This window comes from Vulpes lagopus, chromosome 1 (assembly GCF_018345385.1).
Source record: "Vulpes lagopus strain Blue_001 chromosome 1, ASM1834538v1, whole genome shotgun sequence".
NCBI lineage: Eukaryota > Metazoa > Chordata > Mammalia > Carnivora > Canidae > Vulpes > Vulpes lagopus.
In genome coordinates, this window is record NC_054824.1 from 147005587 (window position 1) to 147025982 (window position 20396).

Sequence of the window (20396 nt, forward strand, 5' to 3'; positions counted from 1 at the left end):
TGGCAGCAGCCAAGGGTAAGGCTGAGCATCCTGCAATGCACAGGACATCCCCTGCAACATGGAATCACCTGGTCCAAAACATCAATAAAGCGTGATTTAGAGGCTGGGATTCGCGCTGGAGGAAAAAATACTAAACTTTCTTTCAAAATAAAAACATCCAGTTTTCCCAGCATCATCTATTGAAAAGATAATCCTTTCCCCACTAGTCTTGACACCCTTTGTCTAAAGTCAATTGACCGAAAATATGCAAATTTAAACTTCTAGGCTCTGTTCACTGGTCTACAAGGCTATGTTCATGCCAGCACCACACTGTTTTGATCACTGCAGCTTTGTAGCAAGTTCCGAAATCTGCAAGTGGGAGTCCTCCAACTCTCTTTTTTAAGATTGTTTTGACTATTCTGAGTCCCTTGAAATTCCACCTGATTTTCAGGGTGGACTTTTCTATTTCTGAAAAAAAAAGAAAATGCCATTGGGATTTTGACAGAGATGATACTGACCCTGTAGATCACTGCGGGTAGTAGTACTGTCATCTTAACATCATTAAGTCTTTAATCCATGCACAGAGCTCTAATCATGCAATTAGTTCTTTGATTTCTTTCAGCAATATTTTATAGTTTTCAGTATACAAGTCTCTCACTTCCGTGCCTTAAATTTATTACTAGGTATTTTATTCTTTTAGATATTACTGTAAATGGACTTTTCTTATTTTCCTTTATAGATTGTTCACTGCTGGTATAAAGAACTGGAACTGATTTTTATGTGTTGATCTTCTGCCCTGCAATTTTGCTGAATTTATTTCCCAGTTCCGGTAGCCTTATGGACATTTTACATGTGTTTATATTTAATGTATGTGTACGCATACCTCTCCTTGTATTTGTCATCTGGGGCAGCAAGCTGATCAAAGTGAGGGATAAAGGAGACCCAAGTTGTGGTCCATACCTCAGGAGAGGATGTTGAAGTCCTAACCCCCACCCCCACCCCCGTATCTCAGAACATGACCCTACCTGAAAACAGGGTCATTATAGATGTAATCACTTATGATGAGGTCACATGAGATAGACCGGGCCCTTTAATCCAATATGATCAGTCTCCTTAAAAAAGGACACCACCACACGAAGACAGACACACAGAGAAAAGGTGGCCCTATGACCACAGAAGCAGAAATGATACTGATGTGTTTACAGAAGCCAAGGAATGCCAAGGATTGCCAGCAAACGCCAGAAGCTAGAAGAGGCAAGGAAGGAATTCCTCATTAAGATTCTGACATAAAGACCCCGTCATAAATACCCACCATTTGCTTCAACGTGGATGGAACTGAACGGTATTATGCTGAGTGAAATAAGTCAATCGGAGAAGGACAAACATTATATGTTCTCATTCATTTGGGGAATATAAATAATAGTGAAAGGGAATATAAGAGAAGGGAGAAGAAATGTGTGGGAAATATCAGAAAGGGAGACAGAACATAAAGACTCCTAACTCTGGGAAATGAACTAGGGGTGGTGGAAGGGGAGGAGGATGGGGGTGAATGGGTGACGGGCACTGAGGGGGGCACTTGATGGGATGAGCACTGGGTGTTATTCTGTATGTTGGCAAATTGAACACCAATAAAAAATAAATTTATTATAAAAAAAAAAAAAAAAGACCCGGTCATGAGTTTCCAACCCATGGACCTGCCCTACGAATTTCAGATGCAAGATCAGCTCACCGAAGAAAGTTCAGACTTAGCGGCCTCCATTCAATTCCAACATCCATTAGTAAAGGGAAAGAGCAGATTGGAGATCATAAAACATAAGCTGCCTATTTCATAACTGTATCCATGATCTGTATAAAAACCTTACTGAATCAGCTTCTGATTTTAGTACTTTTTATAGATTCAAACAGAACTGCATCAATTCATCAGTTAAAAGGAAACAGAATTGCTGATTGGGTGACAGGGTTCCTTATTTGTAAAGTTTCCAGCAGAAAAAAAAAAGACTTGATGTGTTGTCCTTATACTTCAAGTATATTACATATTAACATTTACATGTGAAAAAAAAATTTTTTTAATGTATTCATAGAGAGAGAGAGAGACAGAGACACAGGCAGAGAGAGAAGCAGGCTCCACACAGGGGGCCAGACAAGGGACTCCATCCCAGGTCTCCAGGATCACACCCCGGGCTGCAGGCGGTGCTAAACCGCTGCGCCACCGGGGCTGCCCCTACATGTGAAAATTTTTTATCCAAATATTACACTGTGACCCTTTTACTTTGTCACTTAATTCATGCCTTTACAGATAACCTGATTACAGGGGTATAAAAACATACTGTGTTTAAACTGTTCAAAGGACTGTCTTAATACCTTTGAAAATCACGAGTCCAATAGAGAATTAAAATAGGAAGGCCTAAAACAATAACCATGATAGTTTTTAATTTTTTTTTTTAAATATTGGAAGTCTCTGATTATACTCAGCATGTTACAAAGTGCTTAAGGAAATGCACCTGCTTTTGTAGAAGGAGCTGACATTAGATTTTGTGAGGGAAAACTCAGGCCTGGAGTGCCAAAAGCTCTGGAAGGTGGACAGACAAGGGAGTGATCATTAAAGACATAAAGTGAAATAGGAAGCTGAAGCAAGAGACTGCATGGGCACCATGGCACCTTTCAGAAGACAGAACAGAAGGACAGGACCAAACTCCTGTCAATTCTGAAATGGACAAACCAAACCACAACTGACCATTCTGAAATGAATGACTGGCTGGGAGAGGTGTGGCTGAAGGTGTGTGGAGCACCCTGAATGCCAAGTGGGGACGACCCTGCTGCGAGCCACAGGGGCAGGTCAAGGTTCTCAGGAGGAAGTGTGGGAAGCAGCGCCCAAGCATCAGGCCAGGAAGGTCGAGGAGGAGACCCAAAGGTTCCAATGGGGGAAATGGGAGGCTAGTTCCCCAGGACACAGATGATGGTTCAGGGCTCTGCTTTTCCATCTGACAATTCATCTTAACACATTTTAAACACCATTTTGAAATACAGGTTCTCTAAGAGTTTTAACTGGTTCCTTCCTTTCAGAGTGCCTAAAAACAGAAGTCTTTCGTATTCAAGGTTAAAGAAGAAAGGCCAAAGAACATTCAGAATCCTGTATTTACTCAAATGAAAGTAAAGGTACAACATAAAGAAAACAATAACTGCAATACATCAAATCCACAAATCCTCTAAATGCACTCTGGCAAACTGCAAAACAAGACAATGGATTATTAATCCCATTTTGCACAGAAAGACTTTCAGATCGGACAGCCAAGGGAAGTTTTTAGAGCCAGTAAAGAATAGAATGGCTTTGAAGCCAAAGAGGATTCCGTTAAACTATCTCTTCCCAAAATGAAAACACCTTGGAAAACTTCCATATCCAGACGAATCTAAAAAGATGACAGAGATTTTCGCCAAAGCAGATGATTTGAACAAAATAACAGACAAGTATAACAAAATACTAAAGCAATACAAAATAATGCTGTCAATCTCCCCTAAAAAATGTAACTACAAAAGAAAAATTGTGTTATTTGCAGATGACATTTTGAAAGAAATCAAACACGAATATATGAAGTAGTCTCTACCCCTGTGAACCATATACCATTCCTCAAAGCTTCTGAAAAATGTTAATGGCTATTCCTTCATTAAACTATAAACACAAGAGAAGCCATTGTGTCTATGCACATATTTACTTTTTTAAAGTAGTTTCTGAGGATTGATTTTACTGGGCCGTATCACTAACTCTGGAATCACAGAGCAGGAATCATGCATGTACACCAAGAGTTCAGTCTTAATTCTCACCGCAGAGGGAAGCCACTGAAATGAGTTATACAGGAGACTGAGCTGACCACACGTGAACTACAGAAAGAGCTGACTACAGCAGAGACAGCACACTGGATGGGACAACAGGCCAACACAATAGGGAATCCAGAAGAATGTGCATATAAAAATGTAATACAGGACAAAAGGGGTCCAGAGGTCTCGATATGATGCACTGCCAGGCTCCAATAAGATGCCAGGTTGCCCAAGGACACAAAAGTAACCCTAACACAGAAACATTCACTAATGAACTAACCTTTTATTTTTTTTTTTTTAAGATTTTTATTTATTTGAAAGAGAGAGAGAGCCAACAGGGGGAGGGACAGAGGGAGAGGGAGAAAAGTAGACCCCCTGCTGAGCAGAGAGATTGAAGTAGGAGGTCGACCCCAGGACCCTGTGATCATGACCTGAGCCGAAGGCAGATGCTGAGCCAACAGAGCCACACAGGCGCCCCATAAACTAACCATTTTTAAAATCAGTCCCTATGAAACATGCGTGCCAGTTGCACTGGCCTCTGGGGGGTCTATTTCCCCTTTGCCCTATCAGTTTCTCCATGACAGGCACATGTTTCAATGACAAAGCAACACAACGCAAACCATGTACAAAGCAGAAGTGCAAGCCTTCCAGACAATGCAGGCGCCTTGGGGTGCTTGGGTGGCTCCGTATGCCTGCAGCTCAGGTCATGACCCTGGAGTCCTAGGATACAGCCCCACATCAGGCTCTCTACTCCGCAGGGAGCCTGCTTCTCCCTCTCTCTGCTGCTTCCCACTGCCTGTGCGCTCTCTTAAATAAATAATCTTTAAAAACAAAAAAAGAGGCAGAGCTTTATGAAGTCACCAAAAATGATGAGAACCATTTCCAACTTAGGGGCAAAGCCACAAAAACAACAATCTGAGAAGGCCGTGGACTGGAAGAACGAAAGGGAACTCAGCAGGTGGAAAGCGCACTCCCGCATCCTGACCTGGGTGGTGGTTACAGAGGCATGCAGACTCAGGACAAATCCACCAGGTTGTGTGTATGTTCGTAACACATACATTTAGCTGTGTGCAAATTATACCTTCACAGGGGAAAAAGAACACAAGAGATGATAGATCCTCCTTCCTCCAAGAATTACGGGTTCTGGACAGTCAAGCCTAGAAGCCCTACAGCCAACCTGCAGCAGAGATCAAAGACATCACAGAGCCACAGGGTGCAGCATGCCCAGACCCCATCCCACCTCTGGACTCCCAACTACAAGTCAGTAAATGCTAATGTTTCAATCCATTTAAATACAACCAATCTGTTACTTGCAGCTGAAAGCATTTTAACAGATATAATAAGTAAATAACTGGAGAAAGCTAACAGAGATGAGGTAATGGGAGGTAAATGGAAATAACTGGCCTCACGAATGGAGCCTTTGAGTATTTTGGCAAAATTACTTTCTTTGGGATTAACCTAGAAAACTATCACGACATGAGGGGGTATACAGTTCCGACCTACATTACAATTTTTAAAGAAAAATTAGGTAAAAAAAGAAACATTTGATTCGCTCTTGTTCCATTCTAAGAATTTAACACAGTTGCAACCACAGCATGAATGTTTTCATAATTTTGTTTCATTTTTCAAGATTAAAGCCAAATAAAGCCTTTTCTCCCCACCTCTGCTATCTCCAAAGTGTCACTCAATCTATTCTGGGTCTATTCATTCTACAGAGCCTTGCTCTTGGACCAATTATTTTCAGAAAATAAAGAGCTTTTAGATGATGAGATCACAAAGAGGACAAATCATTCGCTCACATATCAACATTTTAGAAAATTCAAATACACACTTCAGTTCATACAAGTTAACAGGACAGAGAAGCCCCAGAGCACACTGGTTGAAAGCATGAGCTCCAGAATCAGACTGCTGGGTTGGGACCCCAGTTCTATTGGTTACTAGCAGGAGACCCTGGACAAACATCTGTGGCTCAGCATCCTCATCTATAAAATAACAACAGATCCTACTTTATAAGCTGTTAGAGGAGTATCAAATAAGCAATATGTAAAGTATTTCAAGCAATGAGTACTCAATAATATCAGGGATTATATTCCAAAATCTAAGAAAACCGAAGAATATAAATGCAGACACTGGAATTAAGTTCTTAGCAAATAAAAAAATTTTTCTAATCCCAGGCATTATGTTTAAATACAAGCACATATACTTTAAGAAAAATTAAGACAATCAAATATGGGAATAGATGTTGTACTGGCAGTATAAATGAGCTAAAAGTTTAATTTCTAAATATAAAAGAACTTTTTTAAAGGTAGCAGCACACCAAACCTATTGAACATTTTAGAATCTACACGATCCTGCACCTTCCCAGAGATGACATGAAAAATCTGAATGTGGAAAGAGAAAGACTGGAAAACTTGTTATTTAGAGTCAATTCTATCCTCTACCCATTATTAATTCATTAACAGAACACAATCCAAATCAAAACCCCAAAAGATTTGGGGGTATACCTTTTATTTCATTTTTAACTGATAAAAATCATTCTACAACTAATTTAGAAGAATACATTAAATGAACAAGTAAATAAAGTTTTGAAAATCCTAAGAAAATGAACAGTAACTTCCCTTACTGGGCATTAAAATACAAACTTAGGGTCACTGAACTGTGAGGAAACAGCACTGAATTAGATGATCAGTGAGTCCCGATCCAGAAACAAGTATTTATGGATACCCGGTACATATGAATGTGGCATTTCAAGCCAATGCGGAAGGATGGGTTGGTCAACAAAGGATGCTGACAGGTGACCAAACACTCCATCTTCAGGTTGATACTAACCTAACTTCCCCACCTGACTTCACAATAAATTGCAGGTGGCTTATACTGCAATAGAAATGAAACCACTAAAAGAAAAGAAAATGTTGGGATCCCTGGGTGGCACAGCGGTTTAGCGCCTGCCTTTGGCCCAGGGCGTGATCCTGGAGACCCGGGATCGAATCCCACATCGGGGTCCTGGTGCATGGAGCCTGCTTCTCCCTCTGCCTGTGTCTCTGTCTCTCTCTCTCTCTCTCTCTCTCTGTGACTATCATAAATAAATAAAAAATTTTTAAAAAATAAAATAAAAAAAAGAAAAGAAAATGTTGGGGCATATGCATACACTTGCAGCTACAGAAGGCATGAACACCCAAGGCAGAAACTATCAAGGCAAGGACCAACAGATCGGACAGGAAATGATAGCACTTCTACCCCAGAACAAATGAAATTAAAAGACAAGGTGACGAGTCTCCTCCCACACAGACGCTGGTCTTGACCGGGTGCCTGGCTCTGGCCCAGGAGACATGAGAACAGGTCACAGGCTGAGGTCTCATGAGAGCCTATGCAGCAAGACCGCCACTTCCAAGTGAGAGACAGACACACCAGGTGAACCCAACCCAGGGCTGAAAACGCACAAGTGAGTCTGGGGACACCAGCAGCAGAAGTGCATGGCCAGCTTGAAATATTCTAGTAGGTAACTGAACTGCATGATGTGGGGCTACCTGTTAGGGAGATAATAAACCGCCGCAAGAAAGACTTAACATCCTGCTGGGAAAACAGACAAATCGCAGCAGCAGACAATCCCCACAAAATCAGAGCTGTCCAATAATCACACGAAGATACATCCAACTCTCCTGGTAAAGAAATACAAATCAAAACACTGAGGGGTGCCTGGCTGGCTCAGACAGCAGAGCAGGCAACTCGTGGTCTCGGGGTCATAAGTTCAAGCCCTGTACTGGGTGCAGAGATGACTTAAAAGAAATTTAAGAAATAAAACATTGAGATAACACCATCTGCCTACCAGATTGGCAAAGACCAAAAATATTGATAATGCCCTAACTTGGCCAGCATGTCAGAAAACCTGCACTCTCATTTACTGTTGCTCATTTGGTAATGGGTATCAAAAACTAATAAAATTCCCTTTGGTCTGGTAAACTAATTTCATTTGTTATTCACTCAAATATTTCTTGTGTACTCACAGAGCCTGTGCTGGGAACTATGAACACGGTCATATCAGGATCTTAATAATTCAGGTTTTATTCGAAGAGTCTATGAGGCTATTAGCAGGGAGTAACAACAGCCAAGGGCCACTTTTAAGATCATTCTAACTCTACACGGAGAAGGGGGAGCAAGAAGGGAAACGAGGAAATGCAAGGGGCGCCTGGCTGGCTCAGTCTGAGCAGCGTGTGACTGGATCCTGGGATTGGAAGTTCAAACCCCATGTAGAGAGATCACTTAGAAATAAAATCTTTTAAAAATAAATAACAATAAACAAATGTTCACGTGGAGAGTAGAGTCAGGGAGAAGCAGCAGAGATCGACCTCACAAGACCTGCTAACAAAAGAAAAAGAAGGAAAAAAATGACTACTACTGATTCTACTACTAGGAATTTATCCTAAAATATAAGCAGATGTGCAGATACAAAATATCAAACATGTGCACAAAGACATATATTCAAAGATGTTCACAGCACTAGCAAAAATAATAGAAAAATCTAAAAGTCCATCCCCTAAGAGATAAATAAAGTAGATTAAGGCCATCTGAAGCATCATGAAAATGCTCTGTATTTAGTGACAAGAATTAAGTAGAAAGGTGCCAATTACAAATCATATAATGTAGTATAATCTCACTTATAAACAGTATGATCTCACTTGTATTTAAAACATACATGTACATGCACATACACATTTAGGGCTGTGTAATGCTCCGCATTAGAAAAAGTCTAGAAAGCTACAAATCAAAAGAGCAAAATTCTAGATGATCTGGGTCTGAGTTAGTAACCTCCTTCCATACCTTCTAAAATCTATGTAAAACCTGTACTGGAAGTTTCTAATGAAAGGGAAAACGTCACTAAAACAAAATACAACACTGACCAGACATTTATTTGGGCAATAGTAATTGGTTGGTTTTCTCAAAACACTACAAACACAATGATTAAAGAGATTACAAAATAATAAAAATAACCCAAAGTTTTAAATTAAAACTTCTGATTCATGAATCTTATATTGTTAAAAACTGAACGTTACAATTTGCTTGTGACGCTAGTCTAAGGTGAGACGGGAGTCTGAGAGAGGAGGAGATTGCAGAATGAGGCAGACACTCAAATATAACCAAGGTGGAATCATCCTGAAACCACAGAAGAGCCCTCCATTGCAGCCAGGACTCCTTGGGGATTTGACCTAGAGCTATTCATCTTATTCCACTTATGCTCTGGGGTTCTCTAGAACCTTCTTCCCTACCAAGGTAACACAGATAACATAGAATCCACGGAGGACAGAAGATCAAGGGCCTCACGCACACAGTGACACCACTTCTGGAATTCATGCCATGAGATGCACCGGTTACCAAGACCAAAAGTTCTAGAAGGCCTTCACCCCTGGAAAAGTCCTCATCCCCCAGAGACAAAACTTCCTTGGGTGTTTGAGGGTAATATAGACCTACCCAAGAAACTTCACCAGCAGACTACACGGTCTTCTTCAGATTCTCTGGGACTGGCTTCATGTCCATGACCTCAGCCCTCCGCACCACTGGCAGGGCTACCAAAAAGAGGGCTCCGACGGCACTCAGGCCCCCAGGGACACCCCGGCTAGGTGTCCCCTTCAGCACTCCCACCTACCCGGCTGCCCACAGAGAAAAGCCCGGGGGGTTCGGCCTTCAATCTCTCTTCTTCAGAAATAGGAAGATGTCCATTTACAGCATTCGTCCAAAGTTGTACCAATGTCAGAAACCTGGTAAAGCGAATGGTATCATCTATTCTAGTGAATAAGTGAAAATAATAACACAGGGATGAAAGAGTAGGGTTGAGATATAACTCACATACCACAAAATTCACCATTTAAAAGGATCAAGTACAGTGGGCTGTGCAACCGTCACCACCGTTTAATTCCAGAACATTTTCATCCCCGCAGAAAGAAACCCGGTGCATACCCACAAAAGCAGCCACTTCCCACTCCTCCTTCAGTCTCCCGCTCAGGCCCTGGCAACCGTTCATCTGCTCACAGCCTCTACAAGACGTGCCTCTGCTGGACAGTTCCTACCACAGGAGCCCTGGCACATGTGGCCCTGGGTGTCTGGCTTCCTCCACTCGCACCTTCCCGCCATCCCCGCCATGTGTCAGGGCTGCTCCTCCTGACAGTCAGATGCTGCTCCGCTGGGTGGGTACACCACACTCTGCTGCACCATCATTGGTCCGAGAACATCTGGGCTGTCTCCACTTTGTGACTATTACGGGTAATGCTGCCGTGGACATCTGGGTACAAGATTCTACATGGACACACGCTTTCATTTCTCTGGGGGTCTGTACCTGGGGGCGTAGCTGCTGGGTCAACAGTGACTCTGTGTTTAACTTTCTAAGGAACTGCCAGGCTGTGTTCCAACGCAGCTGTACCACTCCACACGGTTCTTCACATGGTTAACACAAACTGAAAAGAAGTGGGGGATTTACTCCTCTCAAGTCCATTTTATGTGCCGAAGACAGCGCCAGGGTTTTACAGAATTTCTAATTTAATATTCCCAACAATTCTATAATGCAAAAGGTATCTCCATTTTACAGAAGAAATTCATACCTCAAACTATAACCTACTCAAAAATCAACGAATTGGCACACATCAAAATAGAACCCAAACTCAGGCTGACTTGAAAGCCTGTCCACTTCACCCTCTGCCAGGCAACCTGTACACTCCAATACATGCAACACACCGCTTCACACCAGAATGATTCTTTGGAAAAGCTACCTGTTAACTAAATTTATTACAATCATTATAAAACAGAAGCTTCCCATGTACAGAAATTTCTAAAAAATATTAGATCTCTTGCATAAATGAGCTCCCTCATTTATGTTCTTTAGCAAATAACATTCACACATAAAATTATTGAAAACCTGTCTATAAACTGCCTAAATGTAAGAGAAGCTTTTCCATCAAAGTTCTACCAATGACAAAAAAATCTGGGTACCTTCTGCTATGGACTTAACTGTGCCCCCCAAAATTCATAGGCTGAAGTCCTAATCCACGATGTAACTACATTTGGAGACTGGACTTTAAGGAGGTAGTCAGGATTAAAAGAGGTCATAAGGGTGGGGCTCTAAATCCACAGGACTGGATTTATAAGACCTTATAGGAAGAAGAAAAGGGATCGCTGTCCCTGTGTCTCTGCCACATGACAACACTGCAAGAAGGCAGTTTGCCTGTGGACAGCGAGAGCCCTACCAGAACCCAGCCACACCACACAAGCACCATGGTCTCAGACACTCAACATCCAGAACTTTGAGAAAATAAGTTTTTGTGGTTTGAACCACCCAGTCTATGGTATTTTTTGTTATAGCAGCCTGAGCTAAGACATCTTCATGAGTATCAGAAACTACCCCATTATTGGTATTATTTTAAGCACTGGTAAGAATGCAAAGGATGCACTAAACGGAGCAGAAATAAGCTAACCCAATAGACACACAAAAGCTTTGTGCTCAAAAATATTTACAAGTCCCATGATCAGAAAGACTGAAAAACGGAATGATGACCCTTCTAACTCAATGTAATGAGGCAGTGCATGATCCTGGTATCCTCCAAAGGGCTTTGGAGTCAGACAAACCAGAGTCTCACACTCTTTTTGGCCATTTCTGAGCTTTGTATCTGAGTAAGAGACAAACTCTACTACACGTAATTCCCTGTGGCCCAGATGCTGGCTTCTGTTTGAATTAAAGTAACAAATACTATGGGGTCTGAACCCAGTACAACCTAAAGAATGTTACAGGTGCTCCAAAAATGGTGGTTGTCACTGTCAGCGCACAGATTCTGGAAAAGGATACCGTGGCCAAAGCCAAGAGCATCCACTATTTGCTAAATATTTTACCAATACCATAAATATAAAAATGCCACCCCTGCCCTCAAGGAGCTTACAGGAAAAGGGACAGAGAGATCCAGATATTTACAAAACAATGTAATAAATGCAAAAACAAAAAAATATACAGAGTATATGGGAACACAGGGGATTGGCTGGGAGGTAGATAAATCTGGGACACATCCCAGGAGGCTGACAAAGAATTCCCTTGCTTTCTACTCCAGAAAGCTTCCTAAGACTTTACTTAGGGAACCACCTACTGAGGTACAGCCCAACTTTCTTTTTTTAAAGGTTTTTTTTTTTTTTTAAGATTTTATTTATTTATTCATGAAAGAGAGAGAGAGAGGCAGAGACTCAGGCAGAGGGAGAAGCAGGCTCCATGCAAGGAGCCCGACATGGGACTCCATCCCAGGTCTCCAGGATCCCACCCTGCAGCACTAAACCGCTGTACCACGGGGGCTGCCCTCAGACTCTCCTTTAACTTTTATTTACACGCAATCCCATCCATCAATTGGGAGGGAGAGTGGATTTAAGTGACACAGAAAGAGTTTACTTCTCTTTCTCCCTCACAACCACATAAAAATTGAAATCACATTTTCCCCAAATCCTTGTTACATCCATGATAAAGACTGGATGTTTTACAAGTTACACAATCACCCTAGATTTAAGCAGGCTGTAGGGTAAACAACCCAAACCATCCAGTCTGGGATGTCCTTTCTTCTATACCAGCCAAATGGGGTCTGCCTACTTATGCTTATTCCAACCAGGCTAGCTAAGTATCCAAAACCTTGAATACCATACAAACTTCAGTAAATTTTCTCCATTAATCCAAACTGTTACTCAAGATTTATTCACTTACTAAACACCTAAAACACAAACTGATGCCTAAATACAAAGTACTGGCATTCCACCAAAAATGCAAATTTGGCTCCTGCCCCTAAAATAAACCTCTGTGGGAAAGTCACACATCCAAAAACCACAGTATAAATGAAGACCAGTGAGAACAGACACTAGTATTTGCATCCTTTCATAGGTATCTCACTTGACACTTGACAACATCACAATCCTGTGACAAAACGATATCTCCGTTTTTACCAGTCTGCTTAATTAATGAGCAAATCCTGAATATTCTGAGCCCTGATCCTACCATCTAAAATATGTATTAAAGCTTATCGTTACCATAAAGGAAGACAACAAAATCATAACAAGTATCTCAAACACTCCACACGGGAAGATATGTAAAAGATCAGTTTCCTCACTTATGAAATAAAAGATGGCAGGACCAGATTAGGTGATCAAATAAGGAGCATTTCAGGAAACACTCCCGCTGCCACTGTGTGGGACCACACATGTACCAATCAAACCCTGATGATGAGAAAGAACATCACGCACTCTCTCCCGCCAAGTCCAGGATTGCATTTATGTCCCTATCAACAAGGGAGCCACTATCAGGGGGAGTAGATAAGCAAAATGTAACCCACTTGACATCCGTGAACTAGAAAAGACCTAGAAAGGTAAAGCAAACTACCCAAAAGTTTTACAGAACTAGTCTAAGAGCTAAGCCCTGAAAACAAGAGGAACATAATTGTACGCTGCCATAAAGCATACAAAGCATCTTCTCTTCCACTGCCATTTGACCCTCACTACCACCCAGGCAATAAGTCTCCCCACTTTTACATATTTTAAAATGTGGATCAGTGAAATCATGTAATTAGGTCCAGGTTATCCAGCTAGTAAGTGGCTTCCATGAAGCCTCACAACCTTACGGGTGCCCTTCCTTTTTAACATGCAAAAGTCACAGAATAGTGAGTGCAAGCACAGCAGGACCCAAGAATGTCAATCCAAAAACTTCCAGGCTCTTCTTACCTACTAGCCTATGTGCAACCGTGTTACATCAGATAAGCTCCTTCTTCCATAAAAAAGGATCTTGAGGCCCCTGGGTGGCTCAGTCCATTAAGCATGCGACTGTTGATTTTGGCTCAGGTCATGATGTCAGGGTCATGGGATCAGCCCTGCACTGGGCTCTGTGTTCAGTAGGGGCCCGCTTGACATTCTCTCCTTCTGACCCCCCCTCCCCGCCCATGTGCTTGCTCTCTAAATAAAATTAATAAATAAATCTTTAAAAAGAAAGCTCTTGAGTAGCCAGCTAGTTAATAAAAAAGCAATCATTTTAAAAAAGCAATCTTTTAAAAAAGGCCTACACTCTGTTAATATTACATATATACATACCTACCTCAAACACAAATCATCATTTTGCAACATTTTTTGCAACATTACATAAATGAAGAATAGTAGAACTGAGGAGCTAGATGTTAAGCTAACAAAACTACCAGCTTTTTGGGCCTCCACCTTTTCCCTTTCTTATACAAGAAGACATTTGTTAAAGAATCTTCCTTAAACTAAGTATTAGCCAGTAATTCCATATACAGCTTTTTACATGTATAGAATGCCTTTAAGACTGTCTCAGGAATGTAAAGCATTATCCAGTTCCAATCTGCCTAGGAATATTACACCCAGGGAGCCTACTATTCCTGAAATTGAAGTCATCTGAGAGATCTTATCACAAATATTTAAATGGCAACATATTCATCATATCCTCTCTTTGGAATTCTGACCAACTTAATGGAAATTCCTGCCCATGCATTCCTATTTCTGGATGGACTTTAAACCATCAGAACTACTCCTTAATATAATTTAAAGACTCGATACGGTAACACTTATGTCGTTCAGTACTTAAAAGCATCATTGAGATGAAGTCCAGTATTAATGCAGCCCTGAAATGCCCTTTCTTAACACCGAAATATCCCAAAGCTTTCTGCAACCAGCACAAGAACCTTTTACTTCCATACCAAAGCAGCCTACTTTTACAGGGATCTAAGGAAATGCGTACACATGAGCTGCACCAACCACCTGGCAAATAATCCAATCCCTACCAAGTGAAAAGCTGATCCTCTTTTGTGCTCTTAAATTATTCAAAATTAGCCTACAAAGAATTGCTGTGGACTACCCGAACAAACCTTTCAGACCTGTGCACCATGTTCTGTTTTTATGCTACTGGAAAGCATCAGTGCAAACTTCCTTCTCCAAATTTAGTAAGGCACAGAGCAGGAGCTTAGAAATTACAAATCACTCTGCATTAGAAAAGGAACTTTTAAAGTGAAGAATAATTTACCTGTGACAGACTGACAACTATACGTGATAGTGATCAAACTTCATTAAATACCCAAAACTTTTTTTTTTTTAGTACATAACCTCTGAATCAGAAAGCTTTATGATGATTTTACTTTAAAGTACCCCAGTTTTTGCTGTTTTACATTTCTCAATGTTGACATAAATTTACCCCAAAATCGGAGGTGGGGGGGAGGACTTGTAACCTCTGGCCTGCAAGGCTCCTTTCAGCACTGAGTGTTTCAAGCAGAAATGAACACTACGTGGTATTAGAAACTATATCGTTACCTATGTTTTATTACAGTTCCTGCGTTTCCAAGGGCGTCAGTACCCGGATAAAGAACTATATACTCCAACCCAAGGTTCAAGTTTTTCCAGCCGAATTTCACAGACATGATGTTTCCGGGTGTGCAGGTCATAATTACATTTTAAACGGACCCATCACATTTGAAAATAAGTTGTGTGGCATGACTAAGGAAAAGGGGTCACTCAGAAACCCGTATTTTTAAGGCCAAGAAAAATCAGGCTTCCTAACTCGGAATCAGAGAAAAGCTCATTCAAATTCCCAGCAAGCTGAAGCGGAAAGCCGAGCGAGATCACTCAAAAATACATCTTAAACACAAAAATGGGAAAGTGTTCAACCTTGAGAGGAGGAGGGAAAAAAAAAAAAAAAAAAAAGGAAACGAAGAAAACTAGCGTTTAAGACGGAAACTACTCAAACGGAGCGAGAATCCCAATGACATGACATTTTCTCCCACGGCGGCGGTAATCTGGAGGGTCTCTGCGCCGCTGGCCCGTCGCGCCGAGCACAAAAGGGCTGGGCCGCCGCGCCCCGGAGCCCCCCTCGCGGCCCGAGCAGGCCCGCGGGACCCCCAGGCGGGCGCGCCGGCCCGCAGCCCCAGGTCGCGCGCAGCCCCCGGGAGCCGGCGGCCCCCGCAGCCCGCCGCCCCTCCGGCGCCGCCCCCCGCCCCGGGCCGCCGACGCGAGCGGCCGCCGCAGCGCCCCGCGGCCCCCGCCCCGCCCCGCCCGGGCCCCCTCCCGCGCTCCCCGCACCCGCCGGGCGCGCAAAGTTTTCCGCCGCCCCCCGCCCCTCGGCTCCCGCCGGGAGGAAGGCTCACGACTCCTCACCTCCGCCCCGAACAATACCCGTCTCCCGGCAACGCGCACGCCGGGGCCCGCGCCCCCCTCCCCGTCCCCGTCCCCATCCCCATCCCCGCTCGGGGCCGGCCGGGCGCGGGCCGCGGGGCGCGGGGCGCGGGGCGCGGCGCGGGCGGGGGGGGCAGCCGAGCAGGGCCTCGGGGACGCCGGAGCGGAGCGAGGCCCGAGGGACAAAGGGCCGGGAGCGGCGAGGCCGGGCGGCGCCCGCCGGGCTGGGGGCCTGCGCGGGGTCGCGGCGCCCGCCGCACAATGGCCCGCCGCCCCCGCGCGCGCGAGCCCTCACCTCATGGTGCCGGCGGCCGGGGCGCGGGGGGCGCGGAGCCGGGGCCTGTGCTCCGGGGGCGGGGACGTGGCTGGCGGGCGGCGGGCGGCGGGCGGCGGGCGGCGGAGGACCAGGGCCGGCGCTACACCATGGCCCCGCACAAAGCGGCGGCACCGGCCGAGCGCGGGAGACGCGGCGGAGGCTGCGAGGGCGGGGAAGCGTCGTCCCCGTGCGGGAGCGCCCGGCCGCCCTGGGAGGGAGCCCGCCGCCGGGCCGAGTGCAGGCGGCGCCGCTGCCGCGGAGGAGAGCCGCGAGCGCCGCGCGGGGCCGGGGAGGCGGGGCGCGCGGCCCGGGAGCACGCAGGCGCCGCCCTCGCTCCCGCCCCGCCCCCGCCCCGCCCCCGCCCCCGCCCCCGCCCTCCCCTCGCTCCCCTCCCCCTCCCCTCCCCCTCCCCTCCCTCCTCCCCTCCCCCTCCGCCCCCCTCCCCCCGGGGCGGGGGCGGGGGCGGGGGCGGGGCGGGGCGGGAGAGCCCCGGGCCGGCCCCCGGGCCCGGCCGGCCTGCCGAGCGCGCTCGGCTGATCGGCTTTGTGGCTTCTGGCCCACCGCCTGCGCTTCCCCGCGGCCGGGCTGCCGGGGGGCTGCGGGCGGTGCGGGGGAGCTGCGGGAGCTTCCGAGGCTGCAGGAGGTGCAGGGGGTGCGGGGGACTGCGGGAGGTGCAGGGGGCCGCGACGGCTGCGGGGAGGTGCGGAGAGTTGTGGGCGGTGCGGAAGGCTGCAGGGAGGTGCTGGGGGGTGCGGGGGGGTGCGGGGGCCGCGGGGGGGGGACGCCTAATCGCGCCCCCGGGGCCGCATTGTCTCTGGGCCGGCCCGCGCGCCGCACCGGGGCGGGTATGACCTCATCCCGAGCGGTGGGGGTGGGGGTGGGGGTGGGGGCGGGGGGAGGGGAGTTGCCGCCGGGGTGGGGCACGGGCCGGGGGCCGGGGGGAACCCCGCGACAAGGGGGGCGTCTAGGGTCCTGTCTTTTACTGGGTACCAGGTCACCTGCTTTGAAAGGTAACTGCGGAGTGCGGGCGCCACAAACTCGTGGAGAGCCCGGAGGCGGGGGCCGTCCTCCAAGGAGGCAGAATGGATGGTGTAGGAGGCCTCCAAAAGCAAATCTACTAATCAAGTAAGAATTCAGACTGGACAAGTGACAGGCATCCTGAAGTCCCGAGGAGGAGGAGGAGGAGGAGGAGGAGGAAGGGGAGGGGGAGAGGGTCCACTGTACAAAAGGTGGCTGCGATGGAAAGCACCGGGTTCCCAGTACCGCACCATCCTGTCCAAAATGGAGGACCTAGCATGACTCCAGGAACCGATTCAAAAGTTTTGGTGTGTTATTTTAAGATGGAGGTACAATTCCAACTGTAGTTCTGACACTTGAGATCATTTACACTTGCAAAAGAAAAGCCAGCAAGTGACAGTCATGCCTGGTCAATGCCTGACTCCTCTGTAATGGAACTGTGCGGCCCAGTTTAACTATAAAAAGCTGCCTGGTTTCAGACTCCATACCGGGTGATTTTCCTTTGGGAACCTGCAGCCTCAAACCAGCAGCCCTAGAGAAGCAGTGACCTGGAGCTATGGCAGAGGACCAGGGTGGCCTCAGGTGGTGGTGGGAAGCACGAGCTCCGTGAGGCTGCTTTCACAGAGCATACTTGGAGAACACTAATTTCCACCCACACAGCTAATTACAGCTTACCGCCACAGAGTATTGTATTCAGGGATCTCCAAGCACTGATAATACCCTGGCCAGTCAACTGTCCTTGTTGCCATATTGCAAGCAGAGACGGAGGCATAGCTACCAACTATGAGGTCCATCACCTTGCCATAGCTACCAACTATGAGGTCCATCCTCTTGCCATAGTTACCAACTATGAGGTCCATCCTCTTGTCATAGCTACCAACTATGAGGTCCACCCTCTTGCCATAACTACCAACTATGAGATCCATCCTCCTGCCATAGCTACCAACTATGAGGTTCATCATCTTGCCACAGCTACCAATGATGAGGTCCGTCCTTTTACCATAAACGCTCACCGTAATTTATGTTGTTAAAACGCGTGCCCCTCAAAGATTCGCCTCCAAATTAACCAAAGAGCATTTGCTGTGGAGGCTTTTTTCTTGGAAAAGTAATAAGACACACTGAACCATCTTGGGGGAAGTATTAATAAGACATGCTCGACCACAAAGCACTCACACCAATCTGCCTTCATCCATTCACAGCACCACAATAAATCCAGCAGAGCTTAGGTTTCAGGGAAAACTCTCACAAAGGGCCGAAAGGGGGTGGAGATTTTGCTGTAATGACTCAGACCACCTCCTGCCAGAGAATGCCTTACTGATGACTCCATAACCTACTTCTCATTTGTGAAATTTAATCCATCCCGCACTCAGTGATCTATCACATCATCTCTATCCTAACAGCAAACATTCCAATGGTATGGGCACCAAATTAAGCAATCCGAGTGGAAAATGCTGCTCTTATTTTCTACATTTATTAAAAATGTACCGGCCAAGAATCTTGGCTGCCTACAACCATTTCCATCCTTTGGCGTGGCAGCTCGCCAGCTCGCGAGTTGGTCATACCATTGCCTTTGGATTTAGATATTGCAATGGGCGGCCTGACCTCCAAAGGTCGTTCTGTAGAAGGACAATTTGTTGCTTGTGACAAAATGTTGTTGCTTCTCATTCATATTTGGTTCAACAGTCCAAGAGGGCAAAGAAAAACTTGAGCTGGGAAATCACAGACTAATTCTGGTCATAGAGCAAACTTTGCAGAATGTGTTGCCATATAGAATAAAAGAATTTTAGAGATGGAAGGAATCTTAAGTCCCTCCCACTCATTTTTCCAAAAGCAGAAAGCGAGACCCAGAGAGGCTAAGTAAACTGCCCACTGTCACACAGCTACTTGGTGGTAGAATTTAACCCCATGATTTCCAATGACTACTCCTTCCACCACATCATACTACCTAACAATGGCAAAACTAACGGTGGGGTGAGGGAGTCAGAGGTAATGCTGAGTCTCTTCTCATAAACCCTGCTTTAAAATAGGCTGAGATTATGTGTTGCTCAGCGGGATGGAGAAAATGGTCCTAACTCCTCTTAAGAGGGTTGCTCTGCCAGAAGCCCAATGTCTGACCTTTATGTAGGCGCCCAGATGTTTGAACGCTGAAGGAAGGCAGCAAGGCAGGAAGGAATGTCTGCTTGCTCTAATCGAAGATGAAGAGGAGACTATTCATCAAAAGAAATAGATTCTCTTCTTAACACTGAGTGTATGAACCTCCCCTTGCCCTCATCGAGTGATGCCCCAGCTGAACATGACCGTAGGAGGTCTGCTCCACACCCTATGGATTCACAGCCTGAATGTTGGTCTACACATCTGTTAGCAGTGTGCACCCAGGCATAAGATGAAACAAAACCCATGCTTCTGTCGAAGATGAATTTGTTGCAGGAGTGTTGTCAGTCTGGCTCTGAGGGTTCTCTCAGAACATGCCTTGTTTAAATTCGTCTGATAGCATCAGTGTGGGCTTGCCCTCCATTTATGGGCATGAGGAGGATGCATGACTAATGCTACTCACCAGTCAGGAAATCGGTGCTAAGGATTACAGGCAGTCTCCCCGGCACCCAAAAAAGGGTTCTCCCCTGAAAAATTAGGAGTTAGCTAGGGAGGAGTGAGGAAGAGCAGGTAGTTCAGAATGAATATGATTGTACACTTTCTTCTTTCATGTATCAGTATTTTTTCTTGTGTGGCAATTAGTTCACAGCGTATTTTTTGTTTATTTCTCCAAGAATGGAAAAAAAGAAAATAATGTAGAACATGATATTCCAGTAGGATTCAAGATATTTTTCTTACTCATCTTTCAGCTCTAGCTGCCCATATATAATCTGGGTCCTAAAATATTATGAGAAGACATAGACGTAAGAGGAAAGTATTTGCCTCTGACATTTGCATTTTTCTCCCATTTGTCAGTTTTCTCCCTTCCAAATTAGGACTTATTTAGTTAATTTCATTTCTTCTTCCCAGAGTCTCTTCCTTCTTGCTTCATTGTGTAAACTTGCAGAAGTTTCCCAAATCCTGAACTGTCCCACTGGAGTAACATTAATTGGTAGACATCATATTC

At 45.4% G+C, this 20396-nt stretch overlaps 1 protein-coding gene across 5 annotated transcripts in view; it reads right to left on the reverse strand.

Moving 5' to 3' along the window:
* The window catches only part of ENAH (ENAH actin regulator), a 144107-nt gene that overhangs the window by 121939 nt on the left and 1772 nt on the right, over window positions 1-20396 (reverse strand). The window contains exon 1 of one of the 5 annotated variants that reach the window (XM_041751623.1): window positions 16262-16626. The exons of 2 other annotated variants lie outside the window; for them this stretch is intronic. In XM_041751623.1, the coding sequence (XP_041607557.1) occupies window positions 16262-16266 (5 nt within the window). In that variant the 5' untranslated portion in view covers window positions 16267-16626. Of the gene's footprint in view, window positions 1-15108; window positions 15429-15948; window positions 16047-16261; window positions 16627-20396 lie in introns of those variants that run through there. 2 more of the 5 variants (XM_041751598.1, XM_041751591.1) reach the window with 2 other exon arrangements.